Source organism: Hippichthys cyanospilos, unplaced genomic scaffold (genome assembly GCF_059441005.1).
Source record: "Hippichthys cyanospilos isolate Australia breed blue-spotted pipefish unplaced genomic scaffold, RoL_Hcya_1.0 HiC_scaffold_101, whole genome shotgun sequence".
Taxonomy (NCBI): Eukaryota; Metazoa; Chordata; class Actinopteri; order Syngnathiformes; family Syngnathidae; genus Hippichthys; species Hippichthys cyanospilos.
This window is the reverse complement of record NW_028283457.1, coordinates 3,388-19,380: the sequence shown is the minus strand read 5'-3', so window position 1 is coordinate 19,380 and position 15,993 is coordinate 3,388. Positions and strand designations below refer to the sequence as shown.

The 15,993-nt window shown below is 52.1% G+C and overlaps 2 protein-coding genes across 4 annotated transcripts; one reads left to right on the top strand and one right to left on the bottom strand.

Annotated features, from left to right (window-relative positions):
- Positions 1 to 260: 260 nt before the first annotated feature.
- On the bottom strand, positions 261 to 4,124 carry LOC148405013 (uncharacterized). The gene is made up of 11 exons (XM_088407323.1): positions 3,975 to 4,124; positions 3,183 to 3,632; positions 2,910 to 3,054; positions 2,505 to 2,818; positions 2,138 to 2,336; positions 1,932 to 2,048; positions 1,673 to 1,812; positions 1,393 to 1,587; positions 1,081 to 1,313; positions 776 to 994; positions 261 to 671 (listed from the first exon to the last, which is right to left on the bottom strand). The coding sequence occupies exons 1-11, from the start codon at positions 4,001 to 4,003 to the stop codon at positions 262 to 264; spliced, it is 2,451 nt and encodes an 816-aa protein (XP_088263449.1). The 5' UTR covers positions 4,004 to 4,124; the 3' UTR covers position 261.
- Positions 4,125 to 4,915: 791 nt separating this feature from the next.
- On the top strand, positions 4,916 to 15,747 carry LOC148405012 (uncharacterized). 3 transcript variants are annotated; one of them, XM_088407326.1, is made up of 9 exons: positions 4,916 to 4,982; positions 11,355 to 11,436; positions 11,555 to 11,617; positions 12,809 to 13,102; positions 13,628 to 13,803; positions 13,879 to 13,984; positions 14,288 to 14,378; positions 14,703 to 15,112; positions 15,261 to 15,747. In XM_088407326.1, the coding sequence occupies exons 4-9, from the start codon at positions 13,003 to 13,005 to the stop codon at positions 15,647 to 15,649; spliced, it is 1,272 nt and encodes a 423-aa protein (XP_088263452.1). In that variant the 5' UTR covers positions 4,916 to 4,982; positions 11,355 to 11,436; positions 11,555 to 11,617; positions 12,809 to 13,002; the 3' UTR covers positions 15,650 to 15,747. The 3 variants fall into 3 exon arrangements, with proteins under 3 accessions (XP_088263452.1, XP_088263451.1, XP_088263450.1); XM_088407325.1 differs by lacking the exon at positions 4,916 to 4,982 and adding an exon at positions 11,085 to 11,266; XM_088407324.1 differs by lacking the exons at positions 4,916 to 4,982; positions 11,355 to 11,436 and having other exon boundaries at positions 11,451 to 11,617.
- The last annotated feature ends 246 nt before the right edge of the window (positions 15,748 to 15,993 follow it).

Below are 15,993 nucleotides of genomic sequence, written 5' to 3'. Positions count from 1 at the left end.
GTTCATGCCTTTATTAAAAAAATAAATAAATAAAATAAAAACAAAACCGACGAAAGAAAGAAGGTGATGGTTTGCTGGGAAAGAAAGTATAGTCTTTTATTGGCAAGAGGCAATTATAGAATGTACACCAAAATACGCATGCCTTTATTAAGAAAAAAAAAAAAGACATGTGCTTGTACAGTGGGAAAAAAAGTGTAGATATATATATATATATATATATACATACATTTTTACATATATACACACACAGACTATTTACCATTAGCTATCGAGCCACTCCAGGTCAAGTCCTTCCCCCTTAAAAGATTTCCTTTGAACCCCATAGTCAAAGAGCAGTTCTTCATCCACTGTAATGTCCCTCATTGCCTTGAACAGGATACAGTAGCGTTCCTCGCCGTCAACCGTGAGCAGACATTGGCACGGCTTAAGGTTGGCGCGCTTCCTGGAATGGTTGATGAGGCGCCCGTACGTTTGTTGTCCTGGGTGACATGGGCAAGGGAACGTCTGAGCATCGATGCAGATTGGCTTGCCGCCTCCTTTGAAGAAAAACAAGTATCCAGGTTGGATGTCGGGGTCCTCCATCATCCGCAGTCCTTCCTCATTTGAAATGATTGGGCCGTGGTAGTCGCAAACCACATCGCCTTTAAAAAAGGGCTTCGATGCGACCACACCTGTAGACAAGAGGGGAACTCCACAATGAGATCTAGCCAAATAATGCTGCTCCCGAGGAGAGAGGCGGGGGGGGGGGGGGGGGGGGGGGGGGGCGCCATCTTACCCAGGTGTTTGTCCCCAAGGAAGTCCTTGATGACGAGACCCTTCCAGCGCTGACCCGAAACCAACGCCGCAATCCGCGAGTCGGTCTCTACCATCAGCCTGGAGGGCGGCTTCCATCCGTTGTGAACGGATTCTGCGTCCGGATGGTTAGACGTCCAGCCCGCCCTCCTGATCTGCCTCGCCACCTGCTCCAGGGTCGGCCTCTTCTGACAAAATTGGGCTGAAAAGAAACGTGAACTTTAAGCTGTTTGCCCCGACAACACGGAAAGATAACAGCATTGCTTCCACGTCCAATGCCATACTTACACAGGATGTAGTCCCGGCGTTGGCATCTTTGACAAGCCCGCCACTTGTCGTAGAACACCTTGTCTTTGGAGAAGCCAGCCCTGACCATGTCCCACTTTCCTGGCGCCTTCCCATCAATGGTCACGGGGAAGCAGCGGATGAAGCGGGCTAATTCAGCTTCCTGTGCAGACGTCCCCGCTTCCTGCGCAGATGTCCCCGCTTCCACGGAGGGTGGCCTGCTTGGCGGCAAGTCACTGTAAAGCAAAGAGGCGATGTGCTTTAAAACGTTGCTCGTGCAGTGCTCTCGCCATGGCGCTGGTCTGGAAAACTCACCCGGCCAGCCGGTCTAGCAAAATGGCCGCCTGGACCACAGAGGCGGGACCCTGCATCCTCTGCTGTCCACCGACTGCAGTGGGGTAGGCCAAATATTGCCTGACCTCCTGCAGCTGCCTCTCGGAAAAGGCAACGGCCGCCTCGTTCTCGACAGCCCGGCGCACCTCCTGGCTAGTGGAAACCTTGACTTTGTGGCTGGGGAAGAAAAGGCGACGGCAATGTCAACGGCGATGCGGGCTTGTTTGCGGCAACGCTCGGATCCACAAGTTCATGTACTCACTATTCGTGCAGCCGGGCGAGGTCAGTTGCCACGCAGCTGACGGGTTTCCCGCAGGCCGTGACGAAGAAGCGGCCATTTTCCTCCGAGGTGCTGGCGGACACACATTGGGGCCTGATCCACTGGTAGTACCGCTGCAGCCACTGTGTAAACACAATGTTCATTACCTGACTGTCAAACAATTAACGGCGGCAGTTGCTGTACCCGTGTCCGTTTGCCTGGACCCCGCTTGCAAATGAGGCTGAAAGAACAAAAGACTTACATCGTCTTCCTCAGGAGTGAGCGCGAAGGTGGCCGTTTGCAAGGTTGGAGTCTTGTGCTCGCTGACCCCAACAAGGACCCTTCCACCCGCGGGTTGGCGATTGACCCACTCGTTTGCCTGAGACAAATAGAAAAACGGAGTCAAACATGCCCACCAAAGCAATGGTATTTAAAAAAAAAAAAAAAAAATCACGTCAGCTCACTCACCATCATTCCTTCCACTGCGCGCGGGCACTGGAAATGCCTCAGCACCAGCACGGCTTCGCAGTAGTACCGGTACATGGTTCTGTCCTTCTCGCTCAGGGCCACATCTTTTCCTAACTGTCTGTGCGTGGCAAGGAACGCCTCCTTGGCCACGCGCAGGATCGCCTGGCACTCCCGCACTGTCTTGGAGCCCCGCGTCACGCTGTTGTATGTGAGGAACAAGCCAGGGATTAATGATTGTCGAATTCATGATAATTAATGCCCCCCCCCACACACACACACACACACACACACGCAGACGCAGACGCGCGCTCGCGCGCACACTGTTTAATGCCACACACCTCTTGTGAATGCAATCAGGGAAACTTACTCGATGCTGCGGTGTCTTTTGCTGGTGGCCTCACGAATCGTCCTGGACAAAGTGGCCAGACAATTCCGGTACGCAGACACATGGCTCCTCTGTTCGTCGGCCTGCGGCGTGTTCTCGGGCGCGTCCTCCCTGTAAAGGAACTCCACAAAGCGCATCATACTCCTGATGTAGTTGGCAACGCTTGGCGCCGCCATGCCTGTGCGCCTCAGACCCGTGAAGTATTCCGCGGTCTCTTTGCTCTTGGTCAAAAAGCTGGTGTCTGGCACAGTCTTGTCCGGTTGCAGGTACTTCAGGAAGCGTGCTACGTTGTCCACCTAGAGGTGATGGGAGAAAACGCAACCAGTGAAACATTCGATGGCGATTCGACTGGAGAAGGCACACATTACTCTGCGGAAGAAGTTTTACCTCCTGCTGGCAATTTTCCAAACGCACGCTGTGTTTCAGGTACTCCTTGAAATTGCAGATGAGAGGACAGTCTTCACCGAATTTCTCATACAGCCCAGCTTCCTGCATGTTCGTCCTCACGCTCGCCCGGCTGCCGCGGCGTCTCCTGTAAAGCGACGGAGCGAGAGCAAGGGGGAAGGAGGAAAAAAAATGAAAAGAACACAAATAAATAAATAAATACGACTTGTAACAACGTTTCATACTTTGACTTTTCATTGCTTTCGATGTACTCACTTGCTCCAGGAAGGATCATTGGCCCTGTCGTCATGCTCCTGGCTGGAGGAAGAGGTGGTGGAAAGCTCATCGTCGCCTCTCTTCCTTTTGGACGCCGGGTCACCGGGGGGGGCCGGAGCGGAGACGCCCCCAGTGGCAGCATCCTCACCCTCCGGAAGCATGCCGGAGTCTTCCGGCTCGTTCAAGATGTAGAAGTCCCGGTCCTTTAGCGCCTGCAGCATCCGCATGCGGCTGGGCCGGTGGGGCAAAATGTCCACGAGGTCGCCGTAGTCCCAGCACCGTGCACTCCGCAGCCAGTTCTTGGTGGAGGCCTTGGCCTCGCGGGTCTCCACCTCAATTTCCTCCCGCGTGCTGCCTTTCATGCACACACGAGCCAGGTGAACGGAGAGCTTATCTTGGGGCTTGCGACAGCGCCGGCAGTAGACGTAGGCCCGGTTGGGTAGACGTCCTCTAAATTAAATGAACGCAAGTGGGGTTAGACACGGAGGAAGGGAGCAAAGCGAAGCTTAAAAGTGAATCATATCTCGTTTAGGCAGTTGTACAAGTTCAAGCCTCTCTTCTTTTGTTCTAATAAAATGACCCATATCAAGAGGGATGAAAACCCACATCAGTCACTGACTGATGGAAAACATCAGTTTTTCCTCACGTGCACGTTTACCATTTTGCAATAGCTGTTGCTGCCAGTGTGTGCAAAGTTTGAAAGCCCCCCCCCCCCAACGCCAAACAATGCAACCCGTTTAACTAACAGGTATTTTTTTCCCCTTGACTTTAAAAGAAATAGGTGACGCTTACTGCAAGCTTCTCGATGAAGGTGAAGCCATTGTCGGTCCAGGTGAAGATGCGCTTAAAGCTGGAGGTCCTCTGGTCGCAGAGCATGGAACAAAGTGAAGAGTTTACTCTCAGTCGCAAAGTTTAAATACATGGTAGAGCCAAGCCCACTTCATTGGTGTGTGGGGGGTGGGGGGGCGGGGGGGGGGGGGGCGGGGCGGTCGCGTTTGAATTAGCGGGGCGGGACCTGTTGAATGGAAAAACACGGGTAGGTGACCTGTTGCAACGAAGACTACTCTCATATCAATAAGCGCACCAAAACAGACATTCCTTTATTAAATAAGAGCAACAGAATAGCGGATAGTAGATCACACATTACGATACGCTGTTGGCATGTCAACGCTGCCCAGTGCAATTGAAATATTGGCTTATTGATAAAAAAAAAAAAAAAAATAGAATTAGGTATGTAGGTATTGTATCAAAATTGTGAACTGTGGAAGACAGATTCGTCCGGTTGACCGACGATTCGGCAACATGTTGTATTGCAGTGAATTGAGGAGTGTAGTTAGGGGACCCGGTGGTTAGAGGAAGACAAAAATAACTGATTGTTGGAGTGTTTAGTGCAACTGCTCACACGTCTCGTTGAGGAACGGAGTTCATTGTAATAAGAGAAATCTCTATTGAGTGTAGTATATGTGATGCCCACTGAAGCGTCGTCACATTAGTGTGACTGTTTTATTCGGTTTCAGTAGTTTCAAAGTGTGCCCATCATATTCATTCTTCTATGAAGGCCCCAGTCTCAGTGATTTGCTTTTGTATTCGTTCCAAGAGCAATACGTGTTTTGTACACCAGGTGACAGTAATGCTGTTTACCTCTCTCCAAACTTGGCTTTGAGTCATCCTGACGTCGTGCGAGAGGCCCTACACGCATGCGCAGACGATATCCCCTCATATCGCCCCCCGCTACCTGGAGAAAGAAGTCGTGCTCGTTTCCCTGCCTGCATTCGTCTAACATTTCGAAGCTGTTTACTGGTGGGTACTCCTTCACACATCACAAATCACTCTATTCTTACGTCACGTTTGTGTGTATCTTGCTGTCGAATTCGTACGCTAAATAGGCTCGTAGAAAAGGAAAAGTAGGTGTGGCCCCGGTAACATTGGGGCCTTCTACGGCGTTGCATTTGTTCCACGATTGCGAGCGCGGAAGAAAAAGACGAAAAGCAAAAAAGAGACTTAAAAAGAGAACCTATTGAGTGCCCAACGACAAGAGTTTGCGCGAGCGCCGGCGGATATTGAAAACAGAAAAAGAAGTTGCTCGCCCGACATTGTTTTTTGCTCGCTTGCGACACGCCCCCGGCCCCCCGCTGTGCTTCTTGTGACTTCGGCAACATGGCGTCTTCTACGCGAGGAAAAAAAAAAAATCCAAACCAAAACAAAAGAAACCTTTGAAAAATAAAGGCGAAAAAACTGATGCTGCGGGCAGGAATGAAAAAGAGAACCTATTGAGTGCCCAACGACAAGAGTTTGCGCGAGCGCCGGCGGATATTGAAAACAGAAAAAGAAGTTGCTCGCCCGACATTGTTTTTTGCTCGCTTGCGACACTCCCCCGGCCCCCCGCTGTGCTTCTTGTGACTTCGGCAACATGGCGTCTTCTACGCGAGGAAAAAAAAAAAATCCAAACCAAAACAAAAGAAACCTTTGAAAAATAAAGGCGAAAAAACTGATGCTGCGGGCAGGAATGAAAAAGAAAACCTATTGAGTGCCCAACGACAAGAGATTGAGCGAGCGCCGGTGGATTTTGAACACCGTTGAATGAAGTTGCTCGCTCAACATTCCTTTTTGCTCGCTCGCGATACCCCCCCCCCCCCCCCCCCCCCCCCCCGCTCGCGATACCCCCCATCCCTCCCACCCCCGCTCAACCTCGCGTTGGCTCAACACGGAGAGCCCTCGGAGAGCCAGCTCTCATCCAATGCGCTTTTACAAGCTCCCATCGACCGGAATTTTGAGCGAGAAAGTCCTTTTCGATACTGTTTTCGTCTACGCTCAAAATCTGTTTTCACTCTCGCTCAGTTTGATCTTCTCCGCTCCATTCTTTTTTTGTTTGTTTCTTTGTTTTTCCCTCGCGCTCGAAATTGTGGCACAAATATAACGCCATTGTCTGACACAAATATAACGCCATTGTCCTCCACACGATGGCGTTGTTCCGTCATTTAACGCATTTAATGCACCGGTGTAAATATGTTGTATATACTGGTATACTGGTACTGTGCTGTACGAGTCCTTGTGACGCTATTGGCATCTTTATATGAAAAAACAAAAAACAAAACAACAACAACAACAACAAAATAGCACTTTTGATGCAAGCTAGGGTGGGGGGGGGGGATAGTGTTGCAGACAAGTGATACACCTTACAGAACGTGATATTTTGAAGTCAACAACAAAATAACACTTTTGATGCAAGCTAAGGGGGGGGGGGGGGGGGGGGATAGTGTTGCAGACAAGTGATACACCTTACAGAACGTGATATTTTGAAGTCAAATGGAATCAGAGCGATGAGGACAGAACGGTTATTGTATTTGAAACGATATTGAATAATTGTGAAGTTTTCATGACCAACGTGAACGTACAACACTCCTAGAACAGGGGTCGGCAACCAAAAATGTTGAAAGAGCCATATCGGGCCCAAAAAACAAATATGTCTGGAGCCGCAAAACAATGAAAAGCCTTATAGCGAAGGCAACACATGCCGCATGTATCCATAATAGCTATATAAGCCCGCTATCAAAATGATTGAGTTAACTACGAATACATAATGAGGCGTCATGATGAAACGTTCCTTTTCCCTACAGTTCATCCAGTCGAAAATGACGCACCGCATGGCCAGTCAGTTGCGCGATGCCGCCTCAAGTTTATCTTCCTTAAAATATTTAGGAATTACGTTTCGTCGCTTTGATGTAAGTAATAAAGCGGATTTTTGAAGTTTTTATTCACGGGGATTCCAAAAAACGGTGTATGTGTTTGCCGACCCCTGGTCTCGATAGATGGGGAAAAAAAGACAGTGTTGTTGATGCTGGGTAAATACTAATTAAAGGACAATGCAAACAGTATTTAGTGATGGGATTTATCCTGAATGTAATTTGTGAACAAAGATAGCCAGCGATTTGGTGAAAGCAGGCATGCACATTTGACTCTGTCCATCTGACTAACATTTCTAACCTGTTTACAGGAATATATACACATCTCTCTCTCTCGCTCTCTCTCTCTCTCTCTCTCTCTCTCTATATATATATATAGACATATATATATATATATATATATATATATATATATATATATATATATACACACATATACGTATATATATATACATATATACGTATACTTATATATACTTATATATACATATACATATATACACATATATATATATATATATATATATATATATATATATATATATATATAGCTGCTGTTCCGGTGACTTCCTGGTAAGTGCAAGGTATACAGTTCATCTTGTAGTGTCTGTCACTTTATTTGTTTATTTATTTATTCATTTATTTATTTGCATGTGAGTTGTTGTTTTTTTTTTAATTTTGAGTTCTGAAGTTCCATTTCCAAACTGTTCTAAAACTGTTCTTAAAACAATACTTTGAGTGAGTTATTGAGCTCATTCTCGCTGCGACTTGGAAGAGAACTCTTCTCCTTAGAAGCCCGTTCTCTTGTCTTCGTTTCACCGCGTGCTGTAGTAGTCCACATGGCGCTCTCGGACGCGGCCTCCTCTAACTGCCAGGCCCTGCTGGACTTGGTTGAGCCGTACAACGGCGACTGGGAGGCCTTTCTCCATGCCGAGGACCTGGTCCTGGCCATCCACCCCTCCGAAGCGGATGAGCTCGACCAGCTCAAGTTCAGCCACGACGTGGATGGCGTGGTGATGGTGTTGGCAAACCTCCAGTCCATCAAGGCACGCATCCACTACCTTTTGCTGCCCGAGGCGTCGGCGAAGGGGCCGCTTAGGACCTGGCCCATCCTCAGAAAACACGCCAGGGAATTCGATCACTACCAGCAATGGTCCGCCGTTCACGGGATCCTCCTGGCCTACGTGGATGGGGGCTGGTGCCTCCACATGAGCGAGGTGCCGGCAGCGCCCGACCCCCCTCCCTGGGAGTCCAACATCCACGCAAGTATCCTGATGAGCCGGGCTCAGCAAAACTTGTCCCAAGCCTTCTCCCAGGCGCTGCGCGCCATCCCCAGCCGGTCTCTGAACAGGCCCAGCCTGCAGAAGAACAACTTGCGGGACGTCAGCCGTTTCCACATCGTGGCCGACGACCAGGCCTACATTCTGGGGCTGCTGGATGGCGTGGTGGCCAGGATGCGTCCGAGCCGCAACGCGAAATACTTGTTCACGCTGACCCAGCTCGGCCAGAAAGACCCGAGACCTCTGGAGGTGGACGAGCTGGTTCACAGCCGGCACGCGGTGACATCCATGTCGGTCCACGTGGCCTGCTCCGTGACCCACCGGAATCCCGACCTGGATCTGCTGTGGTCCAGGTACGGAATCCACCGGGTGGTCGGGCAGACGGGCAGCATTTTCACGGCCCTGTCGCTGCACGAGGCAGCCAACTACCAGTCGCCCCTGGACCATCAGCGGATGCAGCTGGCCGGGGCCCTGTCGGACGTGTTCCCCCTGGGGCCGGGGGAAAAGCTCAACTTTGTCCAGCTGTACGCCGACACCCCGCACGTCCACCAGAACCCCTTCTACAAGCACCCGGTCTCGGGAGCAATCGTGACCTCGGGGCTCTTCCACGGCCAGGTCACGCGCGCCTACGGCTCCAGGGCCCACAAGTACATCTCCCACTTCGAGGACCTGGTTGAGAAGCGCGGCGCCCAGGTGGCCGCCAGGCTGGAGGCTGTGATCTTCATATCCAAGGGTCACATCCCCGCTACCGTGCGAGCGGAAGAGAGGTTCTGCAGCGAAAAACTCGGCGCTCTCCTTCAGGGCCAGCCCATGTTTGTGCCGTTCTTGGCCGTCCGGGGGCAGGGACTCCGGACGGTGCTGAGGGACCTCGGCAGCCATCTGTTGGACAGCCTCCGAACCCTCTTGGAGCTGCGCAAGCACCGCGGGGGTTTTGAGGCCACCTGGAGGGCGTACCAGCTGGAGCTCGCCCTGGAAGAGCAGTTCTACGGGCAACCCAGGGCACCCGGGGACCAGGACTTCAGCGCCAGCCTGGGCTGCAACTCTGTCCGGTGGACGAGCAGGACGAGGGAGAGGGGCTTCCTGGCGCTCGCCCCCTTCAACTCCGCTTGCGTGGACGGCGAAGACCCCCCCCCTCTCCGCGTCTGGATTCGCGAGGAGGACACGGCGGCGCGGGTGAAGAGGATCTGGACGTTGTCCGACACGCTCGGGGCGAACCCGTCGGTGATCGGGGAGGCGCTGGTCAAAATAGCCGTCGGGGATCTGAACAGCAAGGTCTGCGAGTGGGCTCGCACGACCCTGGGCGCGCTCCAGGCCAGCGACCCCCCGGTGGCGCGGTCGCACCTGAAGGACACCCTGACCTACCACGCTCTGGCCAAGCAGATCCTGGACCACCAAACTCATTGGTCCGCTCCCCTGACCCTCCGCCGCGCGCTGGAGATGGTGAGGGCCAGTGGAAAGGACCCACTGGCTTGTTTGGTGGCCGGTTTAGGCTCACTGGCCTTAAACTGGTTTCCCAAGGTCACCTACTGGACCAGGGCCCGCGGTCGCGGAGCGAGGTGGTTCGAGTGGGACTTTGTGGTGGTCCACCCGAGCGGCAAACGGCCGCCGGTCAACGTGGAGGTGGAGGCCAACCTGACCACCACCGTGTTGGACTACCTCCAGGCCAAGGAGTTCTCCTTTGCCACGCACCTCTCCAAATACAGGGAGCGCGGGATGCCCTGGTTATGCCCGATCCTGTCTCGGCTGCCAGCCGCACTCAGCCGGCCCCAAACGTTAGACAACCTCAACCGCCGCAACAGGCTGATGATCTACCTCTCCTGCTTGGCAATGCTACAGAACAACGAGTACATTGTCTACACCAAGCTGAAGCAGATCATCGCCCTGGCGACCCTGTCCACCCAGGAGTTGAGGGCGGCACGCATCCTCTCCACCGACTTCCTCCGGGATATCGGCGGCGTCAAGTTGTACAAGTTGGCCGCCGACATCCCGACCAGCGTTTTCGCCAAACCCCCTCCCCCCCACAAGAGGAAGAGGGAGGAAAAACCGGAGGTCAGGGAGGAGGAGTCAGAGGAGGGGGAAAGTCGGGAGCCCGTTCACCCGGATTGCCAGGCCCTCGAGGAGGATGAGGGCGACCCGCCGGAGTGGTCCGAGCCCATGTCCCTGCCCGCAGCCTATTACAAGTTGTGGAGCAAAGAGGAAGAGGACCTCGTCGTGGTGACGGGGAACCGGCTGGACGACTACAACGCCTACAAGGCCAGATGCGTCGTTGCGCGAATCCCTTTCAGGAGTGCCTCCGCCTTCTACAAGAAGCGCCAGCGTCTGGCAAAGGACAGGGACGCAAGCGCGGGCGAAGGCCCGTCGGGGTGGAAAGGGTAGCGGGACGGAGAGGTGGCTGGTAAGGGGGTCGGGGCGGGGCCGGTATTACCGCATGTCGCCTATCGCAACCCTATCCATGTTTGCATGTACGCATGTTTGTAGTTTTTGCATGTACGCACGTTTGTATGCATGTATGTGTATCTATGTGTATATGTACGCACGCACGCACGCACACATATATCTCTATGTACCGCACGCGTAAAATACGAATAATATATTAGTGTGCTGTCCGTCACCCATACCTCGTAAGGCATTCTTACTACACCCTACAAAGCAAATCTCATACGATATACGCATGCATACGCATGCCTGTTTCCATATGCGGCACACATCAATGATAAAATGTTGATAACGCATTCATTTGTCGCCTATTCCCGTAGCCATTCTTGCGTCATAATATACGACGCAATCACACCGAGCGACCGGCAGTTCGGTTCCATTCGTTGTTACCTTTTAAAACTAGATAAATATTTATATATGTGCCTGTGTTTGCGTGTATACGTATGCGTTGTAACGCCTCCTATCTGTGTTGTGCGTCTTGTCCGTCTGGGGGACAACGGGTCAGCGTTCACGTCGCGTCCCCTGTCAGTACCGGGTTCGCCCCGGGAAGCCAATGACCCGCGAGAATTTTATTTTATTTTATTTTATTTTTGTTTTTTTTTTTTGCCGCCGTTGTTTTGAAGTTGTATTTCTTTTTATAAACCCTTTCACATCATGTAGAAAAAAATGCTACCACCCCAGCCAGGTAAAAACCAAAAAACACAAAGATGTTGGAATGAAATATTTTGGACGTGTGTTTTCAATAATATGACACCGTGACATCTCTGCCGCAGATTCTGATGCCGTCCCACAATTCCGAGAGCGTCGAGGGCTCAAGGGCGTAGAACCTCCCCTTTTTACGCGCGGACATACGAGGTATGTGAGAGAGAAAGCCCGGCACTGCCTTGACAGACGGCGTCTTGATAAAGCTCGGATCGAGAGACCATGGCGCTGCGCATCTGCCTCCGTAATCTTCTAATAATCTGCTGCGTAGGACTTGGCTGCTCCGTGGGCCCGCCCGACTTCCCCGCACGGGCGCCGGAAGCCGCCGAAACAGGTTGGTTAAACCGGGGACCTCCGGTACCCGATTTTGTAGTCTTCTCATAAAGATGAACGTTTTTCCCTCCTAGCGACTGTTCCATCGCATTTATTGCCAGCGTGTTTATTGCGTTTTGTCTCATCTGTACAATTCTGATGGGGGGGGGGGGGGGGGGGGATATCCTAATTTCGAGGCCAAAGTGTCGAAACCGATTCATATTTTTCAAGTCTCCCAGGAATGTTTTTTTTGTCTTTTTCCCCTTCTCTCGCTCTCTCTCTCTCTCTCGCCCTCTCTCTCTCTCTCTCTCTCACTCCCGGTTATTATAACAGCATTCTATAGCCGGGCATAGTCAAAACAGCGGAGACTTATCATGTTTTTGCAAGTACCTTGTTTGTAAATCTATTCCGACTTGCGTTATTCCTACTGCTCCTACGCACAAATGAACACTTAAGAGAGCCGGCTGCGATGCATTTCGGCTTCTTCTAAAAAAACACTTGCAGGCAAGAACGTTCTCATCACATGAAAAGAAAAAAAGATGTTTAGAACATTAGAAAAATAAATCCAGTTTGATCAAAAAAACATAAGAAAAAAGTCCACTATCAGCATGGGTCTGCAATGAAGGTCTACGGGAGAAGGGACAAAGAGCATCCGATAGAAAACAACAACAACAAAAAACAACTAAAGTGTTAGCCACACAGAGTAGATAGAACAAATTGAATGAAAATGTCCAGATGCGGTGGGGGGGGGGGTGACACAAGGCACGTGGAACAAGGCCAGCACTCGCCGTTTTCCGTTCAACTGGGAGGCGGACAGGGCGCCAAAAGACTTTGGCACTCTGGGCCTTTTTTTCAGCTGGATCAGTTTAGACGTATTCCAGATAATATATAGACCATATATTTGTGGGCGCCTCGCAAGACGTTGCGTGCATATTAATCCATAGCTGACTTCAGCGTAATGTGCAACATCTGGCAGTGATGATAAATTGGAATGAGGTTGATCTTCCAAGCAAACGCGGGGTTACATAGCTTTGTATTGCTTGCACGTTGCAATGTTCTGGGGGGGTCTTTCCTTATAAAACACGTTCTTTTCAAACAAGTGTGACACAAAGATTCACACGTCCGCTCGTTCGCAATTTCTGTTTCGCCACAACGCTCAGTGTTTATTAAACATAATTTCTTAAATTAACCCTGGCGAGGCGTGTGTTCGTAGCTACCGAGGCGCCGGCGGCTGCCCGGCAGGCGGAAGAGAGGAGCCCCGCCCTGTCGCCGACACGCTCCGCGCCGGCCTCTCCGGCGACCGAGGTCAGCCCGGTGTGTTTTGAAGAGGACGTGCTGGCCGCCGTGCGAGAGGCGCTGGATGACGACAGCCGGCCGAGTCCGGGCGGCGCCGCCGCCCTTTTCGGAATGTGCGACGCATCCGGAGGTCTCGCGGTCTTGCTGAACCTGGCGAATGAGGCGAAGAGGAAGCGAGGAGGCGGACTGGAGCTCTGGCATGCCACTTCAGGTACTGTCGACTCGAGGTTAGCATAAAAGTCCCATTGGTGTGCTCGCGCCGCGGAAGAGTTTGAGCTTCATGGCTGCGATCTGTTGATGATACTTGCATGGCGACGATTGCCGTGTCTGGACATGCGTTGCTGTGTCTGGGCGTGTGTTTTTTTGCGCAAAACCAAACAAACCAAAAAAAAAACAATACCGGAAAAAAAAAAAAAAACCCCAACCGAAAAATGGGAAAGTACAATCCTACCGGGAGCCGTGCAGCCCAATTGGACTCGTTGTCGATACGTAGCGACTGGTAGAGAGAGAGAGAGAGAGAGAGAGAGAGAGGCAAAAAAAAAAAAAAACCCTCAGAAATGATGCAGGAGGCCACGGGCTATGTCGGAGGGAGGGTCGTTTGAAATGACAAAAAGGGCTCCTACTGGCTCGGAAGGCAATCGCATTAGTGGCGTTTTCCAATGTTATTCGGGTGTAAAAAGAAAAAGAAAAAAAAAAAAAAACGCATTGAACTGCCGTCCAAATCTTGTCTCCGCAGTGTATTTTACGGAGGGGAACGATGACGGGCTAGCTCTAGAGATCAGTTTTCCCCTCCCGCCATCCCCTTTGCGCCAACGCAACATCGTGCTACTCCTGGCTCTGGAAAGCCCCGTCAGTGGAGAGGACTTGTACCGGACCACTTTCACCGGCCAGTCCCTCCAGCCCGTGGCACAGGTACAACCCAACAAATGTTTGTCATTTCCCTGGGCAACGCCCACAACTGTGTCGTATTTGATGATTTCACTTCAGGCTGTGTGCATGTCAGAAGGAACGCAGTACATTCTACTGACAGGACTGACGTCCGCAGCGCACCAAGGATGGATTCTCACTCTTGACTCACAGTCACCTGAGACGAGTAGGTATTTTCCCTCCTGGTTGCCGGGTCAGGTGCGCAGCATATTCACCTTTTCGCGCTAAGGTCAGCCCCGCGGGTGCGTTTCGCGCATACGCTTTCAAAGACGCGCGCGCCCAGAGACGCGGTTTTTCAGAGTTCCGTCCCGAAGGACTTTGGGATGGCCGCTCCGGAACTTTGGTGCAAGTGCAAAAACCGTTGTCGGGACTTACCTACCCACGGGCGAAGTCTTAAAGGGCTTCGCGTGCAGGTGATGAGAAGCGGCTCTTTGTTCTCCGCCCACTCATCGTAGTGTTCTCGCCACAGAGAAAAAGATGAAAGAGCTCCTCGTGGCTGGAAATGGGAGAAGAAGCCGCGTGACTCCGGTTCTTATTTTCCCACGCGAAGAGGACGTCAGGTTGGTCCGCGTCGGCGAACCCGTGTTTCGGTCCGTCTAGAGCAGGGGTGTCAAACTCATTCCTTTCGAGGGCCATTATGCCGTTACGGTTTCTGGCAGATTGTCACATTTTGGGTGTATTTGTCACACTTCCAACTACTTTCGAAATCAACAACAATTTCAACAATTTCAAATTGACTTACAAATGTGATATTTCGACTGGAAACTTGAATTGGAACGGGCGTTTCGCGGGCCGCGTGAAACGATGCGGCGGGCCGGATCTGGCCCCCGGGCCTCGAGTTTGACACCTGTGTTGTCTAGAGCGTGGGTTTCCTCCCTCGACAGAGCCGAGGATTCCGGCTCCTCCCAGCTGGTCTCCTTTCCGTGTGAGCTGCGCCGCTTCCTGAGTGACACCCTTCCTCAGAGTCGTCGGGACACCCCGCGGCGGAGGCTGGACTTCCCGCCGCCTCCGCCTCCCGCCGCGCTGGATCGCTCCTCCAGCGAGTCCATGCTAGCGGAACTCATCAACTCGTCGGCTCCCACCATCTTCTCTTTCGCCGGCTCCATGCACAATGCCCACCGGCGGGAGCTGGCCATGTCCCCCGGCCTGCTGGACCAGCTCAGGGATGGTTTGGAGCAGAGGCTGGTCCGGATCATGGAGGTGCTGAAAGACAAGCGGGACGGACAGAGGAGCAGCAAGAGGCTCCAGAGGCTCTGGGAACTCTGTGGCTTTCCCACGGTGAACCTGGAATCAGGTACCAGGCGCGCGCGCACAAAGGTACTTTGGCTACGGCTGTGTGGGCTGGCGGGAAAACACAGTCTTAAGAAATTAGCGACAAACGGCAGCGTGTGATCGCGGAACTATCAAATCGTGTAACGACCGGCGTCTCTGCGCTCGCCTAGGAGCAAGCCAGCACCGCGCGTTCCTGCTGCTGAAGGCCTTGAAGACGGTGGGTCACCATCTGCTGCCGCCAGTGCGGAGCGCTCGCGCAGCGGCCGGGGCTGCCGCCTGCCGCCCGAAGAGCCTCACCGTTTCCCTGGAGCCTTTCCTGGTGGGTCCCAACACAGCCGACATCAAAAACTGCCACGGTCGCTGCGTCTTCCCGATGACCGACACCGTAAATCACGCCGTGATTCTCAGCGCGCATATCGAGAGCGGCAACGTCCACGAGCGCTCGCCGTGCTGCGTGCCACTCTCTTACGAGTCGCTGGAAGTGGTGGACTTGAACGAGAAGGGCACATTTGTGACCACCCTTTCCAATATGGTAGTCAAGGAGTGTGGTTGTCGCTAACGAGCGCATGTAGGATCACAACGCATGTTCATTAAAATGTAGTCAAACCATTTGTGCTGGTGCTGTACGCATGTTCATTAAAATGTAGTCAAACCATTTGTGCTGGTGCTGTGTGTGCGTTCCTGCCCGCCGGCGGGCGCCCAAGCGGAAGGCAGGACGGAAAAGGCAAAAAAAAAAACAACTAATCTAGAGTCACATCGATAAACTAATTCATACTTATACAGGGGCGGCCAAAGAGTCAGTATATGTTTGGCCCGCAAGAAATAGTTCATTTCTCATCTCAAACGAAAAGATTGAAATCAATCAAGTGTCATTTGCATTGTGGAAAGATATAACGATATGGT

What these genes read in the sequence shown, in the direction of transcription:
- LOC148405013 (XM_088407323.1), bottom strand. Translation starts at nt 4,003, where the DNA reads ATGGCTTCACCTTCATCGAGAAGCTTGCA. An exon ending in CCTTCATCGAGAAGCTTGCA is followed by an intron (nt 3,633 to 3,974) that starts GTAAGCGTCACC and finishes CATTTAATTTAG; the next exon opens with AGGACGTCTACCCAACCGGG. An exon ending in AATGATCCTTCCTGGAGCAA is followed by an intron (nt 3,055 to 3,182) that starts GTGAGTACATCG and finishes GTCGCTTTACAG; the next exon opens with GAGACGCCGCGGCAGCCGGG.
- LOC148405012 (XM_088407324.1), top strand. Translation starts at nt 11,506, where the DNA reads ATGGCGCTGCGCATCTGCCTCCGTAATCTTCTAATAATCTGCTGCGTA. An exon ending in CCCTCCAGCCCGTGGCACAG is followed by an intron (nt 13,804 to 13,878) that starts GTACAACCCAAC and finishes ATTTCACTTCAG; the next exon opens with GCTGTGTGCATGTCAGAAGG. An exon ending in CACGGTGAACCTGGAATCAG is followed by an intron (nt 15,113 to 15,260) that starts GTACCAGGCGCG and finishes GCGCTCGCCTAG; the next exon opens with GAGCAAGCCAGCACCGCGCG.